The sequence below is a fragment of the Chrysemys picta genome, chromosome 5 (genome assembly GCF_011386835.1).
Source record: "Chrysemys picta bellii isolate R12L10 chromosome 5, ASM1138683v2, whole genome shotgun sequence".
In the NCBI taxonomy this organism is placed as follows: domain Eukaryota; kingdom Metazoa; phylum Chordata; order Testudines; family Emydidae; genus Chrysemys; species Chrysemys picta.
Window position 1 is genome coordinate 118288903 of NC_088795.1, and position 22386 is coordinate 118311288.

The window sequence follows — 22386 nt, forward strand, 5'->3', positions numbered from 1 at the left end:
TGTGGGTACTCAGCACTTTCCAAGATCAGGCCGAACGATAGTAGAAATATGCCAACAGCAGCAGCAGCAGCACTCAAATACCCCTGTGGAGTGAGAAGACAGCAGCCAGGCAAATAACCAGGGTACATCACATAATGCATAATGGTGAGGAAAGGGGAAACTTTAGCCAAGGACAGCAGGGTGATCCCTATTATAAAAAAATATGTGAATTCTTTAGTGTCCCTGCAGAGCAAAAAGACTTTGCTTTTAAAGTTGTCATCTACAGTATGCACAGTAAACTGCTCAATAATCAATTTATCTATTTTGGAAAGGTTGAATCATCTCTGCCTGGATTTGACCTCTGCTTCCAGTAAATCTAGGTGTTTCAGGCTTGTTTCAAAATCTGTTATTCTGAACACTAATCCATCTTCCGCATCCAAATCGTCTTCTCCCAAGGAGTATTTTTTCCCTCCATTTCACTTACATACATACCATTAATTGGCAGCACTGCTTTCTAAGCCTTTCCCCGCCACCTGCTAGTTTAAGTTGATGTAATTCAGAGAGTGTCTGTGTCAACTGAGTTCTGACCTCTTCATATCTTGCTTCTACAAAGCCAAGTTCTCGGTACCACTTCTGAGCCTACCAGAGAAAAGGAATGAAAAAATAAAATTACAGACAGTACTTAATATCACTTCCCAGTATGTACTTACAACCTACGGGCTGGATTCTTTTGTACTTTTATAAATAAATAAAAATGTTCAAAGGACCACAGTTGGTCAGGTAAAGAGCCAATTACTGGGACAGTCCTTTCACATGCAATCTAAAAGTTACTGGTCACCATCTGAACAGACAAATGCATGAACAGCATCACTCATTCAATGCCATAAAAAACAACCACCACTTCTCTTCCTGAGAGAAATGAGTTTATCTTTAAAATATTTTTTTTTAAATAAAACTTTCATGGAACTATCCATACATAAATGTGCCACTATGCAATCTTATTACTGTTACCCTTTCCCACCATGTCTGCTTGTTACTATGAGTTATTGCACCACGTCTAAAATTATTTTTGCCAACACCTGTTTTGCAGCAGCTAGGAAATGCAAACTTGCCATCACGCTTTGGAGAAACATATTCCCATTTAGATAATGGACAATGTGGTTTATTTTTGCAACAGAAAAAGACGAGGAACACTGAAGTTGGTCTGTTATGAACAGGGTTGGCTCTAGGCACCAGCAAAACAAGCTGGTGCTTGGGGCGGCACATTTTTAGGGGCGGCATGGCCGGCACCAGAATGCCGCCCCTAAAAATGTGCCCTGGCCGCCCTAGCTCACCTCCGCTGCTGCTGCCACGGCTCGCGAAACAGCTGATTCGCGCGCCGCTACTCGCCCTCCCTCCCAGGCTCTCAAACCTGGGAGGGAGGGGGAGCAGCAGCGCGCGAATCAGCTGTTTCGCGCGCCGCGGCAGCTCGGGGTCTCCCCCTCCCTCCCAGGCTCTCAAACCTGGGAGGGAGGGGGAGACTCCGAGTGGCCGCGGCGCAGCGCCGCTTCTCCCCCTCCCTCCCTCCCTCCTAGGCTTGAGAGCCTGGGGGGAGGAGGCAGGGCTGGGGATTTGGGGAAGGGGCGGAGTTGAGGCGGGGCCGGGGGGTGGGGTAATTAAATAAGGGGGGGGGGCAGCCAAAATTGTTTTTGCTTCGGGTGGCAAAAATCCTAGAGCCGGCCCTGGTTATGAAACTCAAGAAGAAGTTTCCTTTACTTGGAGTTAGGTGGGTGATCTTTGGTATTGTGATTCAATTAGGTGGCTGAAGACAACAAAACGTAGACTTCCAAAGGCAAGGGTACTCATTCAGTGAAGATTATTCCATAATATGGAACTTCATGGTTACTGTGTGGCCTGTGAGTGGACACTGCAATTTATTTCTCTTTATCTCTCGTTAAAGGAAATGCTTTATGTTTGCCTCACGTTTTCCATGCTTCTGTTTCTTGAATAAACCCTTCTCATTTGAAAACTGGAAACTTTGCATTTAGCACTGTCTTAATCATCAGAGTTTCTAAGTTACCACAACTCATTCATATTTATCTTTCCTAACAGGGGAGAAAGCAGTTTTGCCCAGAATCTAGATGACAGACTCTTTGTGCAAGAGTCTCCTTATTAAGAAATTTCTGTTGTGACTCTGATAACGGAATGCAACTGTAATTCAAATTCTGACCAATAATGAATGACTGTGCAAGTCATCACTTAACTGGGGGCATCAAAGAGACACAGGTTGGTTCTCTAGATCAGAGACTTTTTCCTTTTGTAATTCTTTTGAACACTGGTGGAAACAAGAAAAGTACGAGAAGAAAACAAGAAAAGGATTTGCTTCACATAAATATATCAAAGGGGAGATTACCTCTTTTTTGGCCTTTTCTAATTCCCCTTGTTGTATTTTTAGTTCTTCCTTTGACCTTTCCAGTTGTTCTTGCATTGCACTGTAGCTTTCAGATGTGCTGCCCTGGATAAAGGGTAGAAAAAGAAACAAGTCCCTTCACGCATTTAAAGTAACACACAACTTCTTAAAGGTGCGCGAGAATTATCTTCAGCTCTTGAAAGTAGGGCTTTAATTTAGGAAATGTAAGAGTAAGCTAGGTATGGTACTTCCATCTCTGTGTACTGTGGGTCAAATCAACAGCAAAAAGGAGACTTAAGATTGCCTTAAGGAATCAGCGAAGGATTCTCCTAGTATAGGGGAATCCTTAACTAGTGTGTACATTGGCTGCTCTTGGCCCCTTGACACAATGGAAGCCCTGAGCCAGGCTGGGGTGGGGCGGGTGTTGTGTCAAGGACAGGAATCTACTTGCTTCTTCTATTTCCCTCTTCTCTCCAGGTAGGCTGAGCGCTGCTCTGTTGCAAGTAGGGATTTAGCCCTGTATCTTTTGCAGAATCTCAGGGCAAACTCAACATTTTTTGGATTCCCTTTTTAAAGAGATACAAACACTTCATGCAAAAATATCTGAGAACATTTTGGACCCGATTCACCAGTACATTTACTCTTGTTTTAATGGGGTAAACCTGAGCCAATGTGGAGAAATAATTCTGCTGGTTTATAGTTTCTAGGGAGGTTTTTTTTTTCTTATTTTTTCATTTAAATGACTAAGAACATTTGCATGAAAATAAGATCTTAGAGATAATCCTCAGCGGATTCTGTGTTTATGACATTACAATCATCTCCTCAGAAATTAATTGTGATGTTGGTGAGGTTTATGACCGTGGGGGGAGAGGAGGCGGGAAGCAGGAGCAGAAGAACCATTAAGAAACAAAGATCCGGTGTTCAGGCAAATATCCTTAGCAATCAAAACAATGAAGAGCAACACACAATTTTTTTTTCTAAATGTGAACATTTTTCACAGTTTGCCATAAGACATCACTGCTAAGGGGCCCTAAAGATTTCATTCCTGTGGAATACGTACATGGACAGAAGAGCTGGGAGGGAACTGGATTTCCATTCTGAAATGGAACAGAGCCAAAAAATTTCAAAATTTCCTGTGAAACAAAATTCTGAAAAAAAATTTCAGCTTGATCTAAATACTTAACTGTGATAGAACTGAAATGTCTCATTATGAATTTCAAGTTTTAAAAGGTCAAAATCATCATTTTTATATAATTTTTTTAGTTTGAAAAAGTAATTTCAAAATGAAAAATCAAAATATTCTGTTCTGAAAATGTCAAAAAGGCAGGACATTTTGACATTGAAATGCTTCCTTTGGTCAAAAATCAATGTTTTTAAAAAATCATTTGTTTCAGCTAAAATTTTCCAACCAACTCTAGTGTAAATAAAGTGGCTTTCTACACTAGCAACCCTGACATTTGTGAAAAGAATGCATTTTTATCATAAAAATTGACAACTGGACCATTTGGGTTCATTTTACCTTTGCAGACTCAAGTTCCATATTCTGCAGCACTTTACCACAACATTCAGAAAAACTGTTGCTTGATATTTTGTCTTCTGTTTCAAAGGCTAACTTTGTCACCTCCGGTCTCTCAGAAGTCTTTTGGGGCACCCTGGAGATCATAATGTTTTGATCACCCAAAAATGAACTTATCCCAACGTTACTAAAATGGCATTTAGAAGTCTCAGTGTTTTTAGAACACCGCACTTGACAATATCCTTTAATGCTACCAATATCCTCTTCCAAACAGGTGTCTTTATCTTTTCTAGTGAGATAGTCTGAGTGTTCTATAACTTGAATTCCTTTTTCTTTAGTATGTATTTTACCAGAAGCCATCTCTGTTTCCTTTGCTTGCATTCTATGTGGTAGACTCTTATTTTCTTGCTTCAATCTTAGCAACTTTCCTTCTATTCCGGAAATTTTATCTTTTATCAGCTCTTCATAGTTGATTCCAAGAGCAGACATTATTTCCTTCAATTCATTGTTTTCTTGAAGAAGGTTCTCAATTACTTTCTGAGATTCTAGAAGCTGTTCAGAACTTTCCCTATGGACTCCATCCATATCATTTTTTAGTATATGTTTTTCCTCTTGTAGATCAGAAATTGTTTGGTAGCATTTGGTTTTGCACTCATTCAATTCAGAAATCATTGTCATATATTTATCTTGTTCACATTTCAGCTCACTCAAACTTCCCAATAAAGTTTCTCTGTCTCCTTCTAGTTGAGATATTATCTGTAAATTTCTCTCTCTCTCTTCTTCCAGTTCATGAGATTTTTTTATATATTTTTCTTTGTCTTGTAATAGTTTAGCTATTTCTCTGAAAAAGCTATTTCTCTCCTCCTTGAGACCAGAAAGCAGCTGGAAATATTTAATCTTCTTTTCATCAAGAGCTACAATTTTCTTGAGAAATTTATTTGATTCCATCACTGGTATTTCTTTTTCAGAATTTCTATCTTCCTCTTTAACCAGACGAGAGACGTTCTTGGAAAGGATTTCAGTCTTACCCAAGAGAACACAAATCGCTCCTGGGCACCTAAAATTCTTTTCTTTTGAAACACTGTTATAACATTTACCATATATTTCCTCCTTGGCTAATAACTTTTGGGAAGAGTCCACATCAATTTCATGTACTGTTAATATGTGTTGAGAATATGCATCTATCTCCTCTTCTAGTGCACACATCTTCTGATAATATCTATCATTCTCTTCCTGTAACATAAGGAGCTTCTGTGAGTAACTCCCATTCTCTTTCATCAGTGCAGATATTCTTTGAGAATATATATCCTCTAACTTCTCTAACTTCTCTATTTCCACAGTATACCCATTGTTTTCTTCTTCTGCTGCTGATAGATAATGAACATGTTCAGAATATTCTTCCTCTAGTGCTAACCCTTTGTTTAAGTATAAATTTCTCTCTTGTGCAGGAGACAATATATTCAGTGGATACATATACTTATCTTCCTTCAGTGCAGACAGTTTTTGAGAGCATTTACTATATTCCTCTATCTGATCAGTCATTTGTTTGCATGATGACTTATCCTCATCTTCTCGTTCATACAGTTTTAGACATTGCTCTCTCTTTTCTTTCAGTTCAACCCTTTTTTGTAGACACACTTTTATTTGGTCAGTTAGATTCTCGGGTTGTTTACCCTTCTCTTCTGTCACAAAAATGTTCTTTTCTAGGCATCTTCTGTTCACTTCATCAAAGGTACAGATGGCTAAATGTTTTCCATGTGCATCCTTAAGTTCAGAGTTCTCTTGGGGATATCCCTCTAATTCCTTGTGTAGGACAGACATGTTTTGCTCACCTGGAATGCTTGCTGTATGAAATTTTGGTTCTGCTTCTTGCTCCCCAGTTTCATCATGTGCAACTTTGTTGGCTTTTTCAGAAATGCAAGTTATAGTTCTGATTTGTGCTTTCTCATCCCTTTTTTCTTCTTGCTGAGATTTCTCAGGACCATTTGTACTTTGATTTTTTCCATCATTTATTTCTTTATTTGAGTTTTTCTTTTCATCTGTGCTTTTCTGTATAGCTTTTTTATTTTGCAAACATTTTTCCATATAATCTTTTTCAACATGGAGTTTGAAAATTTCAGTCTCAGTGTTAGCAACCTTTTCCTTTAGAGCTTCAGAATCTTTACTAGAAGAAAATCCTTTCACAACATGCAAGACACCATTAGAAAGACAAAAGTTATTGTGATATGTCTGGTTGTAATTCAAATTCAGCATTTTGTTCACTGGGAAAACAGATTCTGATCTGACACCTAGGACCTTGTGGATTTCAGGTTCTAGCAAGACAAACTGAGGCTCAATCAAAGTGGCAACTGTGAAGACAGGCGAATGATTAGCTGGTTGATTTATAGCTTGTTCCTTTAAGAGAAAGAAATATTCTTTTTCTTTGGTCCCCTTACTTCTCCCATCATTGCTTAGCCTCTCAGAGCAAGATAAGATTAGCTGTCTGTTTTTAAGCTGTCTTGGAGTACATCCAAACAACAGAGAAGCACCATCTGATCTTTGTGCACCAAGTACAACCTGGTAATAAAGAAAAGAGGAAGTGTCTCAAATTGAAAAACATAAGCTATAAGGAAAGTTGCCATATTGCTATTTCATATATACTTGCCTTTTGACTTGACCGTCTTGAAACATTTTATTACATATATATCGTTAGACAATATCATATAATCTCTGAATGTCTTATACTCATGCTAAGCTTTCTTGTGGAAATCTACTAGTAGTTAAAGTGTGGTAACCTCTGTTCTTTGTATGTGTAGAAGTATTAGAAACAAGATGTATGTGCTGTTAAGATTTGCCAAATAGAAATTGTGTGCTAGGTAGAGTTAGTATAAATGTCTCTATGGTCTACTCACATCTGGAATGTTATATATAAAACATAGATTAAAAAAAAGGTGTGTGAGGTCTGTGGAATCTGTGAAATTTTCTGTCATAAACAAGGGCAATATAAATATGGACAGAACTGAGTTCATAATTTGAAACAGAGTAATGATATACCTGCTGCAAGGCTCTGTTCCAGACTGGTAATGTATTAACCTTTCTGTTTTGTGCTTATCCATCTTTAATTAATGAACTAATTAATTAATTGAGCCCAGTTATCAGACTTCTTATCAATAAAGTAATTGAACCATCAGTAATATTATTATATATTTCGCATATATTATTTAATGCAAAAAAATCCTTTGCCATGTAAACTTCCTTAATATGGGAAGCTGGAGAACCTAGAGAATTGTAATGAGATAGAGCTTTTCCCTTCTTGGCTGCTAGTTTAATCTAGCCCAGGCTGGTAAAGAATGAAAGTTGACATCCTTGTGAAGCTGTTGGGTAACCAATGTGATATAAGTTTGTTGTCACTATTGAACACGGGTGAAATCCTGACTCCATTGAAGTCAATAGCAAAATTTTGATTGCCTTCAAAGGGGCCAGAATTTCAGCACAAGCATCTGGATCACATATGTTACCACAACTGGCAAAAACTGATATCCTTGTCTGCAGACTCAGTAAAGACAAAGAGTCTTGACTGGACAAGGAGTTGAACCTCTAAGGGATTCCTGACAAGTCTGGAGATGTCTGTTCATGTTCTGTGGAGAGTAGACTTCAGAAAGCCATTCTCTTCTGCCTCCAGAGTTGTCAATGTGACACTTTTCATAAGCACAAAACTCACAAACACAAAATCCACATGAAACCTGCGCTAAAAAGGTACTGCATAGTCACTGACCCATCAAAGCAAGAGTCTTCTAACAATGGTGGAAATAATAGTAATTACATTTGTAAATTGTTTTTCTTTAAAGAAATCCTTGAATAAAACCCATAGGGATAGTATTATAGGGAAGGCTGACACTTCCCATTATAAGACCCCGTTTTCAGTTGCTTCATTCCAAAACTTTTGTTTAGACTGGAATTTTCTATGCTTGGTATCTGCCTGAGGCTGAATTATTCTTTAAAGTTTCAACGAAACAGTTCCACCATTTTTGAGAATTTGGCAAGGGAAAAATACATTGCTTTTCCACTAAAAACAATCATGGAAACCTTTTCTTTGAGAAGCTCTAATGCCCCCATGCTTTGGAGCAGGGACTTGAAAGTGCACTTGGGTGCCCTTTGTGTCAGGGATGTATCTTTTACTGTCCTTGTGAAAAACTACCCACATTTGGCTAAATTATAACTCTTTAAAAAAAAAATCTTAGTTTGCACATGCTCAGGACAACTCAAAAGTCAGGAGTCAGAGTTTAAGGCCAGAAGGGACCACTAGATCACCTACTATGACCTCCTGTGTATCATAGGCCACCACCATCACCCACACAGTAAACCCAACAACTGAAATTTGACCAATGTATTTCAGTCCACAGGAGAACCCTTTTCTGCAACTGTTTCAGTTTTAATTCAATTTTCTTGAACATAGGTGACCAGACTTGTACAGAGCATCCCAAATGAGGTCTTCCTAGATTGTCCATGCAACCGTAATTCAGCCCCCTCGTGTGTCTGCATTATGATACAGTATTTAATTACATGAGCATATATTATTTTTTCCACAGGATCCCTGCCTCATTCAGGGTACAGGATAGACCTGTTCTGGGAATGAATGAGGGCTGATTAACTGTAGGAATTCCACCTCATTTGTTGCAGAAGTAGAAAGTGTGCAATGAATGAGATGGGTAATTGTAGGAAGAGAAAGGATGGTCCCAGGATTAAGGCAGTTGAATGGTTTCCTAGAGAATTAGATTCTATTCCTGCCTCTGCCACAGAGTTTGTACATGATGCTAGTCAAGTCACTTAAAGCACATTTTTCACAGGTGATCACTGATTATCTGGCCCTCTTTTTCTGCGCACCCAATTGGAGACCCCAGTGTAAGGGACCAGAGCATAGGTGGTCTGACCTAGCAGTCATAGCTGGGCTGGAGTTCACACATCAGGGACAGTAGCAAGAGTTGGGGTCAAAGTCAGGCCGGGGTTGGAGACTGTATATCAGAGGTAGTACCAGGCTAGAGTCAGGTTGCAAGAGTCAAGATCGGAGTCAGGCTGGGATCAGAGGCCAGCAATCAAGATACGAGGTGAGGTCTGGAGAACCAGGAGGCCCGAAGTCTGTGTTATTGCCCAAACAACTTCCTAGGACACCCTCCTTGCTTAAACGGGTGGTTGGCCAATCACAGGGCCACAGCGTACTGTCACTCTGGCTGCTTTGGGCAGTACTTCCAGTGGCTCCTATTCTCCTGGGTGCGGCTCTGCATGGTCTTCCCTGTGGCACTGTGAGACCATCAGTCTACCAGGCTTTGCAGACCCACATTAGAGTTCCTGCATCCTTACACCTCTGGGGCCTGAAGTGCTGAATTCTCAGCTGCAAGTGAAGTCAATGGGAGCTGTGCTTTGAACATATAAAGTGCTAGATAATGCTAGGTACTCTGCAAAATCAGACTCTAGGAGTCTTAAATTGGGTACCCAAAATTAGAGGCTACTTTTTGCCTTAATCTTTTCTGTGCTTCAGTTCCCCATCTGTAAAATGGGGATAATACTATGGATATTGTGATGATTAACACATTAATGTTTGTGAAGTACTCAGATAAAATAATGATAAGTATAATAGAAAAGTCCATGAGGAAATTAATAATTCTGTTTTCAGTGCATATTTTTAGTGCATATTACTGTTTTCAGTAATAATCCAGTTTTTGAATAGTGTACAGTAATACAGCAGGGGACTGAACAATGAGGAGAAATCAAAATGTTGAATAGATGCTCATTCAGTGAGCACTCATCCTGTGCATTGAATAAGGCAGGGTTTCTGTGGAAAATATATGTGATCATGTAATTAAAGACTGTACCATAACACACAAGGCATTTCCTAACTTTTTAATGTAGTTTTTTGTATGTAATATATATATATATATAATAAGGGCTACTTTAAAGTGTAATTAGTGCAAAGGAAAATGACTGTTTGCTGACTATGTTTTGTCTACCCCACAGTAAATAGTTGTTTTCCAGGAGCCAGTTTAATATCTTTAGGATTGTTCTCACTATACACATTGTTATAAAAACAAGAAACTGTGGTATTAAAATGCAAATACATATATTTTCATATATATATATATCCCTCTCGTGTCCTAGGTAACATTAGTACTATGCCTGTAGGAACTGACTGCATGAGTGAACTCATGAGTATAACTCCCTGTTGACTAGAAACACTGCAACGATGATCACTCTCCAATCACTGGACAGAACAGACAGCCTTACCGCACTGTAAGAGCAATATTTGTTATCAAATGCTGTGTGAATTGTCCACTGATTTTCATAATATGCTAAGTACAACACTACAATCCCCAAGGTTTTATCAAAGTAACTTTTCTCTTTCTAAGCAAGGACATAAGTACTTAGGATAAAAACCTACCCTTCCATATTCACTGTCGCTCTCTATTGCCTATTCTGCACCTGAACATTATGTGGAGTTATCACTGCCATTGAAGGCGAAATCCTGGCTCCATTGAAGTCAATGGCAAAACTCCCATTGACTTCAATGGAGCCAAGACTTTACCCTGAACCCAGAATATGTCATCAGGATCCACAGTGGAGATCCAAGAGCTGGAATTCATTATTTTATTATACAAACAGAAAATTTGTGCGTTATATATGCATAGTAATAATGTCTGTAAGGGGAAAATACCAACATGTAAATAATATTTTTCTGGGTAGATCGGTCTTCACCTTAGAGCAAAATTTTGACAGCTTGTTCTGGAAGACATACTTGTATACTAATTCCTAAATTCACTCTGTCTGCTCCTTATTTATCTTGTCACTCACAGATAATGCTGTGCTTGCAAAGTTAGCAAAAAATAGCAACAACTTTTTTCTCACCTGTTCAGGGTCAGCTAGCCTGGGTTCTTCAACAATTTCTACCAAGGCACTGGAGCTGTGCTCCAAAAATGGTACGGGAAGTTCCTTTGGCAGCCCCTCCACATTATTAAGCCAGCTATAGCCACATTCTGATGCTATCTCTGTTACAATAGAGCATTTGAACAGGTGTAAGGGTGCTGAATGACGTACGCCAAGTAACAAAAAATCTGGCATGAAGCATGCGAATATGGTAAGGTCTATACATGCAAAACCAATATGATATGAGATTAATCACACACATTTTGATGGGCAGATGAACACTGTGATTTGATCATAAAATATACTAATAAATAATAATATTTACAATATAACCCCTTTTTCACAAACTAGTTGGGAATTGAGGAGTACATAAAATCGAAACTTTCATAAAATTGGACATCTCAAAATTACATTAGGTACGATGCATATGTTGCAGTATGGTACACTTTCTTTTTGTCCTTCAAATGAGTGCAAAGTAATTTCCAATGCACTGGAGGCATCAGAATGAGAAGGGATGTCAACTTGTTTATTATCGACATAACTTTCATTATGTGATTTTTCTTCCATCTAGAAAAATGGTTTGTATAACTGGCATTTATAAGATTGATGTTTATAAAAACTGAGGTTCTACTGTAATAGTAATAAGTTCTTATGTAGGGTTTTTCATCCACAAATCGCAAAGTGCTTTACAAAAGGAGATTAAGTGCTATCCACATTTTATAGATAGTACAGAGAAGTTATATATGTGATTTTCAAAAACGGCCTACATTTGCTTCCATTGAAATCAACTGAAAAACTCCTTTTGACTCCAATGGGAACAGCTAGGTGAATGCTGAGCTCTTTTGAGATCCAAGTGATCAGGACGTTGGTTTTGTATCTGATCTGAAAGACAACTCCTCCAGTCGCACAGCACACACAAATGCTACACTGCAACATCGGTTCAGTAGTGACTTACAGGGAGACGTGTCTCATAATGAATCACCTCTACAACTTCTTGCAGCTTCTAGGCTTTTCCTCAGAGGTCTCACATTCAAGTACTACCAAAGCCCAACTCTCTTGAGCTTATGAGATATGTTGGGATCAGAGTTCACAATAGCATGGCAGCAGACCACATACATCTGATAAATCCAAACATTCCCTTAGACACATACATATGCACCCCTTAATGAAACACTTCCGTAACTAGTAGTGCATATGAAATAAAACAGAATTCCTACTTGCTGTTGTATGAGACTGTTTGGTATGTTGTAGAAAAGATGGAGTTTGACTAGCTTTGTTTCTGACTGGATCCAAGACTGCCTCCCTCTTCAGATTTAGCTGCTCATCCTGGAAAAATAGGTCAGCATTCTTAATGGGGGAAAAAGGAGGAAAGGAAAAAATAGTATAATAAAACTAGAAGTTTAATAATATATCACAAACTGCTGCACAATTTTCTTTATTGTGTTCCTTACATTTTTTTCCCAATCACACTTTGTAACAATAAATATTTTCTTTTCTATAGCACCTTCCATCTAATGTTTTCGGCATGCTTTATAAATGTGCAAAGAAACTGGAGCTTGGTATTAGCCTGATTTTATGCATGGGGAAATTAAGGCACATAACAGCTATGGGACTTGCCCATAGCATTAGTTTGAAAGAGTTGGGAGTAGAACCCAGTTCTGTGACTCGCAATCCTGTAAAGACCACAAAGACCATTCTTCCTTTCCTAGACATAAGAAGCTATTTAATTATGCATTTAACTTGGAGGTCCCTGGTGTCAGCTGAGATGACAGCAATCATACTAGTGCAGCTGAGGTGGTAAACCAGTAGCAAATTACTAACCCTAGCGAGGAAGGAATTGTGCCTTTCTGATCATGCACCACCTCATGGCAGAGTACAACAGCAGAGGAGATCTATTTAAATGACTTGCACAGGAGATAGGTATTGAATCACACAAATTTCCATTCATTTCAGAACAGAAGTGTTCACAGATGTGTGTGACAATGCAGGAATTTTGAAGTTATTTGATAAATTCACAAAAATACATCAGGCAACCTTTTTTTAAAATTAAATCTTGTTTTTCTAAATTTCAGGGTGACTTTTCATGTCAAAACACCCCTAGGCAGTGTCATATTGTCCATTCTTTAAAAAGGAAATAATCCAAAAGATAAGATGGCTACACAGCAGTGATATAATAGAAAATTCTGTGACGCCATAGATTGTTACATGAAAATATATATTATGGAATTACATTGCCTACCAAATCAATTCAGCTGTCCCCTCCCACATCCTTCTCCCTCATTCCATCCATTCACCTGGGCTGTGATCTTTATTTCTTGTGAATACCTAATTAACAAAGGAACTGATGTTTTCAGTCAGTTGCCTGTCCAAAATTTGTTGTTCATGTGCACACTGAGGAAAACGCAGCCGAGCTGAGCTTAGTGCCCTGCTCATATCTCTGAGCATGCTCCATAAGAATCCAGACCTTTCAATGAGCTTTGCGTGATTAGAACCTGGACCCACGTTGAGCTCACTGCAGGACCAGGGCCTAATTCGGTAATATTGCATGAAGTTTAGCAACTATACTAGCTTTCAAGGATTGTAGACATGCCTATTGCTTGATGCTTTTACTGATAGCTTTACCATCCTTTATGCCTTACTATGCCATATGTATGTAGGCACATTTCCTTTCTGAGTGAAGAACAGTCAAATGTTCCCATTCATTGCTTCAATAACAAATATTAAATAATGATTAATCGCATGGACTGGCTGAAAAGTTACCAAACTTTAAAATCCTCCTTTTTATATTTCATACTGTTCATCATTTTACAGTAATGATGGGACACTAATGAGATTAACATGTAAATCAGGACACTTTGCAAGTGCTCTGTCTTGGATACTACAAGACCAGTGCAATGAGAAGATCAGTGAACCCTACTGAAATACAGGGGGGGAAAAAAACCCTCACCAGTACTACAATATACCACTGGAGGTCTCCCTCCTCCTTTTACTATACACAGCTTAAAGCTGTGCCTCAGTATCCTAAAGTAACGTTTCATGCTAGAATAATTCTCATTAATGTTTTACAAAAGAGAAAAAATATAACCACCAATCCAGAAAATTACATGTGGTGCTGTTGTTGCTGTTTGACATGGCATTTAAGGGATTCAACCGTCTATCAAACAGAAAGAAATATGCTGTGTAAATTAATCAATCAATGTATTTAGGGACACTTTGCACACTGAAGGATACCAATAGTTCTGTTCCTTGGGTCTTGACATCTTCCTACAATACAAGGCTATGTATTATAATATATGGAGATATACCTATCTCATAGAACTGGAAGGGACCCTGAAAGGTTATTGAGTCCAGCCCCCGCCTTCACTAGCAGGACGAAGTACTGATTTTTGCCCCAGATCCCTAAGTGGCCACCTCAAGGATTGAACTCACAACCCTGGGCTTAGCAGGCCAATGCTCAAACCACTGAGCTATCCCTCCCCTATTAGTCCCAATCAAAAACCTGTCAAAAAGGAGTTATTAATATGCGAGGGAAAATGATCTTGAGGTTAAGGCACTGGAGTGGGACTCAGAAGATTTGGGTTTGATTTATGTGTGTGACCTTGGGCAAGTCACCTATCCTCTTGGTTTCCCTTCTGTAAAATAGAGAGAATAAATACTTCCTTTATCTGGACCTTTATCTGCCTTATCTATTTAGAGAGTAAATTCTCCAGGCCAAAAATTGCTCCTTAATGTGAGTACTATAGCACTATAGGGTCCCAGTCTCAGTTGGAGCCTTTAGGTGTGTATGTGAAACATATTTATTAATATTTATATTAATGAAGCCCAGCTAACAATGTAAAACAAAGTGCACTTTCAAAACAAAGCCATATCTTTTAAAAACTTCAAATGTTAAAAAGCCTGGAGTATCTGAAGGCTGCCCAAGAGATAATTGGTGTGCAGGGTTAACCTGCAAGATAATTAAATTCCCGTGTTATAAGTTCAAACACCATCACACCCAAATATAATACAGTGTTAGAGCACATTGCTTCTTTAGATACTCAGTGTGAGATGAGATGAGATTTTACACAATATGCCATGTCAGCCTCTAGTAATTGGATGTCACTGTTTCCACAAGACTTCTTGGCAAGTGATAACTGGCACTGATACAAAGAAACAAGCCCACATTGCCCCTTTCCAATGTGAGGCACATCTCCACAGTAAATAGACTTCACTCTCTTCTTTAGTTATGTCCCTAACTGTTCTTATTAGCTTAACAGCACCATAGTTATGCAAAGGTAAGCTATTGTCCTCCAACTCCTTACTCAGGCAAAACTCCTACTGGCTTCAATATTTGGAAAACACTGGACTTCTGTGGGAGTATCTGCCTCCATAGGGATGGCAGGATCTGGTCCTAAATGAACACTGGGCTCACTGAAGCCTTTGAAAGGTAGAACAAAGCTTTGGCAGAGAGTTAGGAAGAGGGTCAACAAATTCAATTGCCTCAAACAAGTCACTGTTCTACTGAATACTGAGAAGTCGGAATTTTTGTGTGAAATTTATCAGCTGACTAGAGTAACCATAGGACAAGATAAATCTCATTATCCTGCAATAGGTGCAAGGGCAAGTTAACGTCTTTCCAGGCACTCACTACAAAGGTGGTACTTCAAAGGAAGAAAAAAAATTGAGCATTATTATTTCTTACTAATAAAGCCATGAAGGCACCCTTGTTGTTAGCCCAGAGATAAGACAACAAAATTGTCCATCAAGTTCTCCTTTTATACACCCTGCATCATATTTTAAAAAGCTGGAGAAAGAGATGGGCTTCCTGTTTCTTAGGCAGCTTTAACTTTTGTGACCAACACTAACAGAAAACCAAAGCTCATACCTTAACAGCTTTACAGATATTTTTACCTGACTCAATTTTCAAACATGCTGTGACAGACTGACAATATCCTACCTTATTAAATTAAGTTTGTTGTATTAAAAATGCAAATGTTTATGTACTATCATGGACTTGCATGGAACTTCCTTAGCTGAAAGACAGAATTAATGCAATCTCTGGGAGACATGAGGAACCTCAAAGGACTACTGGGAACAGTGTGTGTATAGTGAATTTCCGAGAAAATATCTGAGGGTCAGGGGAGGGCAAATAACACACTTCAAATGCATCCTTTTGAAGCTACCTCTGGGAGAGAGAAGCCAATTATCTGTTAATTACCTGATCCTGGAAACTCCAAATCGGAGACCCCAAAATTGTAGGAAGGACGGACTAAATATGTGATGAGTGTGCTGTTCTGACCTGAAGCTGAGATTAACTTGAAACTACAAAGAAAACCCTTGGGTTGGGTTTTGAAGGATTGTTCCTTCCGTATTAGGGTTGGTGTGACGTCTGGTAAGTAAGTTCTTTTATTATTTTCAGTATGGTTTCTCTGTAGTGCTTTTACCTTAAGAATAAAATAGGCTTGCACAGGAAGTTCTGGATGGTAACTTATAACTGTGGGCAATCATTCTGGTATTAGTCTCTGAAAAGAAGGCAAAAGAAGCTTGCTTAGAAGCCTGTCTTTTGCTGGCGTAACAGTGAGGGTAGGGAACTGTTCAGCCTGGAGATACTCCATTCAGAAGGGAGAGAGAGACGTGAATCTCCATCTATGAGATGTGACTGCCAGGGAGGCCTGAGAGTGGTGCCCTCGCTGTACCACAGAGGGGGAGAACAGGTGCAGTTGCCCTGAACTGTGAAACATGCATTCTCCCAGTCTCAGCCATACAGACCTCCTTTCTCTACCTATTTTAAATAAACCATCCCTCCATGGCACACTTCATTGTCCGTGTCTGAGTGCCTCTCTGCCCCTCTAACAATGTACCAAGGAAGTGACATATTGGCTTTCAAGTTTCTCTGCCTTTTACTCTCCTTTGTAATAGCAGAAGTCAACAAATGATGTAAAATATTACTTTAGGGCCCAATGTTGCAGCAGTGAGCAGAAGAGTGATGCTTCCCACTCAAGTAGAAATGATAACCAGTCATCCCGCCAGCCCAGAACTGTCAAGAGACACATGCAGTGAGGTAATTCTTAAACATGTGGGGCTCTTTTTCACACCCCTCCCCATTGAGTATAAAAGTAAAAGTTAATCACATTCTGTATTACATTCACTTACCCAGTTAACACTTACAGCTTTATTTTCTCCATTTTCCATTTCTGAAGGCAATAGCTCCTTTTCCCCTTCTTCTGGTAACTTTGCTCCCAATTTATCCTTTAAAGTGCTGTTTTCTTCCACAAGTTCTTCCACTCGTTCCTGAAGGCTGATCTCAGACAATTTCAGATCATAAACACGACAGCAAGATTCCTCTAATTTCCTTGTCAGGAAGTCTTCGTTGTCCTGGGAGTGCTGAAGTTTAGTTAGTAGGTTTGCTTGTTCTCTATTATTACCTTCTTCTTTTTCCTGTAACCTCTTCAGATTTTGCTGCAGTGTCTGTAGGTGGCTTTTCATGTAATGATCCACATCTTCAATGAGAGTTTTTATTTTAGTTATATTCACATCAAAGTGCAAAGACCCCTGAATTCCATTGAATACCGCTTCCAGTTTGCATCGGAGATATTGTATAGTTCCCTCTCCTAGCTCAGAGAACAGAAAAGCTGTAGTGGCATTGAGATCTAGGACTTCCTTTTCCAGTCTGGACACATGACCCTGAAGGGACAACTCCCGTTCTCTCAACACTGCTGTCTTCTGGTTCTGCTTTTGTTTGTAGTGCTCGAAATATGCTGACTGACTCTTTACTTCCTCCTCTTTTGTCTTCAACTGGTCCTGAAGCCGCCATAGCTTTTCTTTTTGTTTTCTTTCTGCCTTTTCTTGTTTTTGAACCTGCAAGTTTCAGGGATTAGTATGGGAATGAAAACAACAATAGGCACATCTATGATTCAGAATCTCTTTTCACAATATTTTTTCTTTTTCTTAATTGAGCAATAATTTTGCCCATCTCTTCTGAACCATCATATGGCCAAAGCCCAGGAATAATATGAACAAAAACTTTTCAGAAATCAATAGGACTATATGATGTGGAGGTCAGAGCAGAATTTGGCCCATTACCTTGTCGCTTCAGCCACCACCAAAACATCTCAATTAAAAACCATGTTTGCTTTGATATTTAATATTTTAGTTCATTTTGCATAATGTAGGATACTCATCAAATCAAAATCCTTTTATGGACTAAAATGCATATAATCAGTTCCTAACTATACAACATATTACTGTAGTAGTGTCCAGAGGTCACAATTAGGTTCTTAGTCCCATTGTACTAGGTCAGGGGTCTCAAAGTCCAGGTCCACGGGCCACCTGCAGCCCGAGAACCTCCACAATGTGGCCCGCAGGGCTCCAGCAATTTTGGGGCCGGGTCTCTCCCTTGACCCTGACTGCCACCCCAGGTGCTCCACCCCCCGCACATGTGAAGAAGGAAAGGGTAGTGGGCCTTATTACTCAGCTCACAGAGAGTGTTCCACATGTAAATGAATATGGATAATTTTCATTGTCAGATGAATCACATTACACTTTACATGAATGTGTGGGTCATGATATAAAGTCCAAATGTGTCCGATGAAAGAAAAACAAACGTTTCTTATTTTATTAACTAGTCCTGAACCAACTAAAGGCCATCAAATAACATAATGCAAACTTGGGAATTTTTCAGCAGATACTGAAGCACAGAGAAGGTCTGACTGAGGCATTTGCAATATCCCATTAAATACTGTTTCAGCTCAGTGTTTTTACACTCCAATCTATTGATTTTTAGGGGGCTTACTGATGAAACAGAAGTACAGTAATGAGATTAACACTAAGCATGAAAGTCACGCAGCGTCAGGCAGGATCAGACTATTAGGTTTAAACGAAATTACTTTCGGATGGGAGAATAGGAACTGTTTAGACAAATTCTGAAAAATATATTTTAGTTTTAAACGGGTTGATTTAGAAATTACTGAATTTAATACTATCTGTTATACTGAGACATTACACCCTAAAAGTACTGGAGGAGTTTGAATCATGCTACTGTGGTCTTAGCTCCCATGAAGGGAAAACCCCAACTGTAACCACCGCTTGGTAGAGAGTAGGAGCACTCATTGAGTGGCAAATACAGCTTTGGAGAACAAGTGTCCACCAGTATAAGCAATAAACCCTATAAAAATGCCAGTGGCTATCTAAGCAAAGGAGCAACTAGGATAGGGCAGCTTTTGCCCTCAGAATATGAAATAGCTCTCAATTCAGGTGGCGTGGGTCGTTTAAAACATGCTGCCTGGTCTGGGGTAACTGATTCGCCATCTTCCAAGTAATGGTGACAAACTGGCCTAAGAAAACCGAAGTTATGTAAGCATGGAAGGTGGACGAAGAGCTGTTGATTGAAGTATCAGGAGAAAAGCTGAATCAGAAAAAATAATTTGTGTACTTGGGAAGTACACTTAGTAGCATCAGATGGAGAGCTGGAGAATTGAAAAGAAGAATCAAATGTGAATGGGTGGAAGTAAAAAATGTGGCAGGAGTATTATGGGACTGGCAATTAAGTAATAAACTGAAAGGAAAAGTGTATGCTCTGAGTGTTTGTCCCTGCCTGCTCTATGGAAGGTCTTAAAAAGATGGAAGAAAAGAAGATACAGGTAATAGAAAATATACTGAGAAGAATGGCAGGTGAGGGGAGGGTAGACAGAGTGCATATGGAAGAAATTATGGGGAAGATGACCTTGGGACCCTCAATGATAGGCTGGAGAGCACACATTTGAGGTGGGTTGGACATGTGATAAGAATGGGAGAAGAACGATCAGCAAAGAAAGCAGGGAGGAAGAGGACAGCAAGAAAGGATGTGGAGAACTAAGGATGCGATGGAAAGACTCTGTCAAGAGACATTTGAAGAGAAAAGGACTGGAACTCCAATTTCTATGAACGTGTTCCAGAGACCAGAAGAAGTGTCAAAGAATCATGGGCACCTCTAATCCTGGGTAAATGGAAAAAGGAGTTGAGAAGTGATGTGAAGCAATACTGAGACTGTACAGTGGTACTACAAGTGTGCTTCAGTGTGCGCAAGGATAGCACACTCATCAGCATACTGAAGGTCAGTAATAACAGTCTTGGTGACCTTAGTTTTAGAATGAAGATGCCACAGGTTGAAGAGCTGGCCATCCATGCAATTCGCAATCCCAATTCCAGAAGAAAGGCGATCACCAATAAGAATCAAGATCACGGCAAGATAGATGGAAAAAAGGGTTGGGTCAATAACACAGTCCTGCTTAATACCAGCACAGATGGTGAACGGGTCTGTCTCCAACCCATTACAAAGGACAGTGGAGGTCATCCCATCATAGAGTAGCCTGAGAATGCAAATGAACTTCAATGGACAACTGAACCTAGACAGCACCTTCCATAACACTTCACGATTGATGGAATCAAAGGCCTTAGTAAGGTCAATACATGCCATAAACAATGGCTGGTGTTGTTCTCTACATTTCTCTTGGATCTGTCATGCAACAATCCACCCATGTATCTGACTTGCAATCCACTCTAAATCTTTTCTCAGGGGGCTATCGTAGCCTGGGGCTTTCCCTCAATATTGGGAAGACTAAGATGCTCCACCCAGCCTGCCCCAGCACAAGTTGCTCCTCATTCTCCCACAAATTGTCATCAGTGGTGAACTCCTGGAAAATGTTGAGCTTTTCCTTTACCTTGGTAGCCACCTCTCCCAGACAGCCAATCTCGAAATAAAAATCAAACATAGGATCCATTGCTTCATCATGTCTTTATTGACAGAGATCTGTGGATGGAAACTAAGATCCTGGTCTACAATGCAATAGTCATCCTCACTCTTCTTTATGGGTGCTAGACGTGGGTGACATATTGAAGCCATTTTAAGTGTCTGGAGTGGTACCACCAGCGCTCCCTTAGGATGATTCTCCTTATCAGATGGGAAGATCATCACACCAATGCCAGTGTTCTCTCTGCAACTAACATAACCAGTGTTGAGGTGAAGATTATGAAACATCAATTTTTCTGGGCTGGCCATTGTGTGCAGGCTGGTACTCATCTTCTGAAGCAAGTCCGCTTTTCTCAACTTAGTCATAGTAAGAGAACTCATGGGGGACAGAGGAAACACAACAAGGACACCCTGAAAGTATATCTTAAGAAGGGTGGCATTGATCCCACAAATTGGGAAGAGCTGGCCGGCAATAGACTGCAATGGTGTCGCATCATACATCAAGCCTTAGCCCACTTTGAAGAGAATTGCCTTACTCAAGAGGCTGAGAAATGGTAGAGGAGGAAGGAAAGTGTACAGCATCCCGGCCAGAGGTTGTGCTCTTGCCAAGCAACCACCTGTCATAGATGTGGGAAAACCCACAGAGCAGGAATTGGACTCCTCAGCCATCTTAAGTGTCATCAATGACTTTTTTCCGCCTGGCAGACATCATCCTTATATCAAGAGATAGCTGCCGATGACTACAGATATACTATGCTACACTGCCTTTCACTACATTAATGAGCTTCAAACAAAAATGCTGCAATTGTAACTGCTGATGAAAAGGAAATATACCCATGGAAAATAAATCAGTAAAAGCTGCAATACTGTGAACCACACTACATCAAGTTGGCTTAGCTTAGATGGATATGTGCTGTTTTCTTAGAGAATTTTCATTGCTTCTCTATTCAAGGGACTCATCAGATGAGCTATGAGCCAAAGCAGGGTGTTAATATACGGAGAAAAAAATAAGTTTACTGATAAGCATTTTTTTAAAAAAAATCCCTATAGATATTTCTGTGTTTATTTGCAATAGCACCTGCTATGTGCTAGACATTTTTCAAACACTCAGGTATGGTCCATGTTCCACAGAACTGACAGTCTAAGGACAGACAAGTAGACAGACATTAGAAGGGGAAGGAAATGAAAACAACAATAGGCAAATTATATATAAGACCATTTGTTTCACTCTAAGGAAGAAGAGGGACTTACATGTGGACAGGGCAAAGGCTTTGCAGATGAGCTTAGGGAGGTCAAACCATGCGTAGAAAGCCACATGGAAGTAGGCAGGGAGGTGACATTGAGAGATGCTGAATAAAAGTCAGACAAGGCCGGCAAATAATAAGTAGGGTGGGGCAGAGTTAAGTAGAACTTTGAAGGTAGAAACAGGAATCTTAAATTGGAAGCAATAGGGCAGCCAGTGGAGGGATACAGAATGGGGAGTTCCATGGTCAAATCAATGGGCAAGGATGACTAGTATAGCAGCTGCATTTCGTTCGGACTGAGGGAGGACAATGCATATGATTGGCAGGCTGAAAAAGAGGCTGTTTCAGTAGTTGAGACATCCATCCATGTCTCTTTATAACCTTCAGACCACTGGTTAGGTTACTTGCCTGGGATATAGAAGACCCAGGTTTGAATCTTCCCCCCCCATCTGGAGTATGGACTTGAACTCAGATTTTCCCCCTTCCTAGTGAGCACCCTAACCACAAGGCTCTTCTGAGATGGGCTTTCTCAATCTCTCCTGCTGAAGCTGTTCACTTTGTATAACTACTTAAATATTCTTTGGGCCAAAGAGAGAAAAAATGACTCAATCTATTACTCACCCAACTCTAGCTGCAGTCCTGGATATAATGAGCTGAT

The 22386-nt window shown here is 39.7% G+C and overlaps 1 protein-coding gene across 10 annotated transcripts in view; it reads right to left on the reverse strand.

Annotated features, from left to right (window-relative positions):
• Positions 1–22386, reverse strand: part of C5H4orf50 (chromosome 5 C4orf50 homolog) — a 125890-nt gene that overhangs the window by 96173 nt on the left and 7331 nt on the right. For 8 of the 10 annotated variants that reach the window (XR_010601917.1, XR_010601919.1, XM_065598194.1 and 5 more), the window contains exons 4-9: positions 16911–17615; positions 11996–12125; positions 10761–10900; positions 3888–6440; positions 2372–2473; positions 472–618 (exon numbers count right to left, since the gene is read on the reverse strand). Coding sequence is in view for 8 of the 10 variants with exons in the window: in XM_065598194.1 (XP_065454266.1) it covers positions 472–618; positions 2372–2473; positions 3888–6440; positions 10761–10900; positions 11996–12125; positions 16911–17615 (3777 nt within the window). In the remaining 2 variants the exon portion in view is untranslated. The remainder of the gene's footprint in view (positions 1–471; positions 619–2371; positions 2474–3887; positions 6441–10760; positions 10901–11995; positions 12126–16910; positions 17616–22386) is intronic. The other 2 variants (XM_065598195.1, XM_065598199.1) reach the window with 1 other exon arrangement.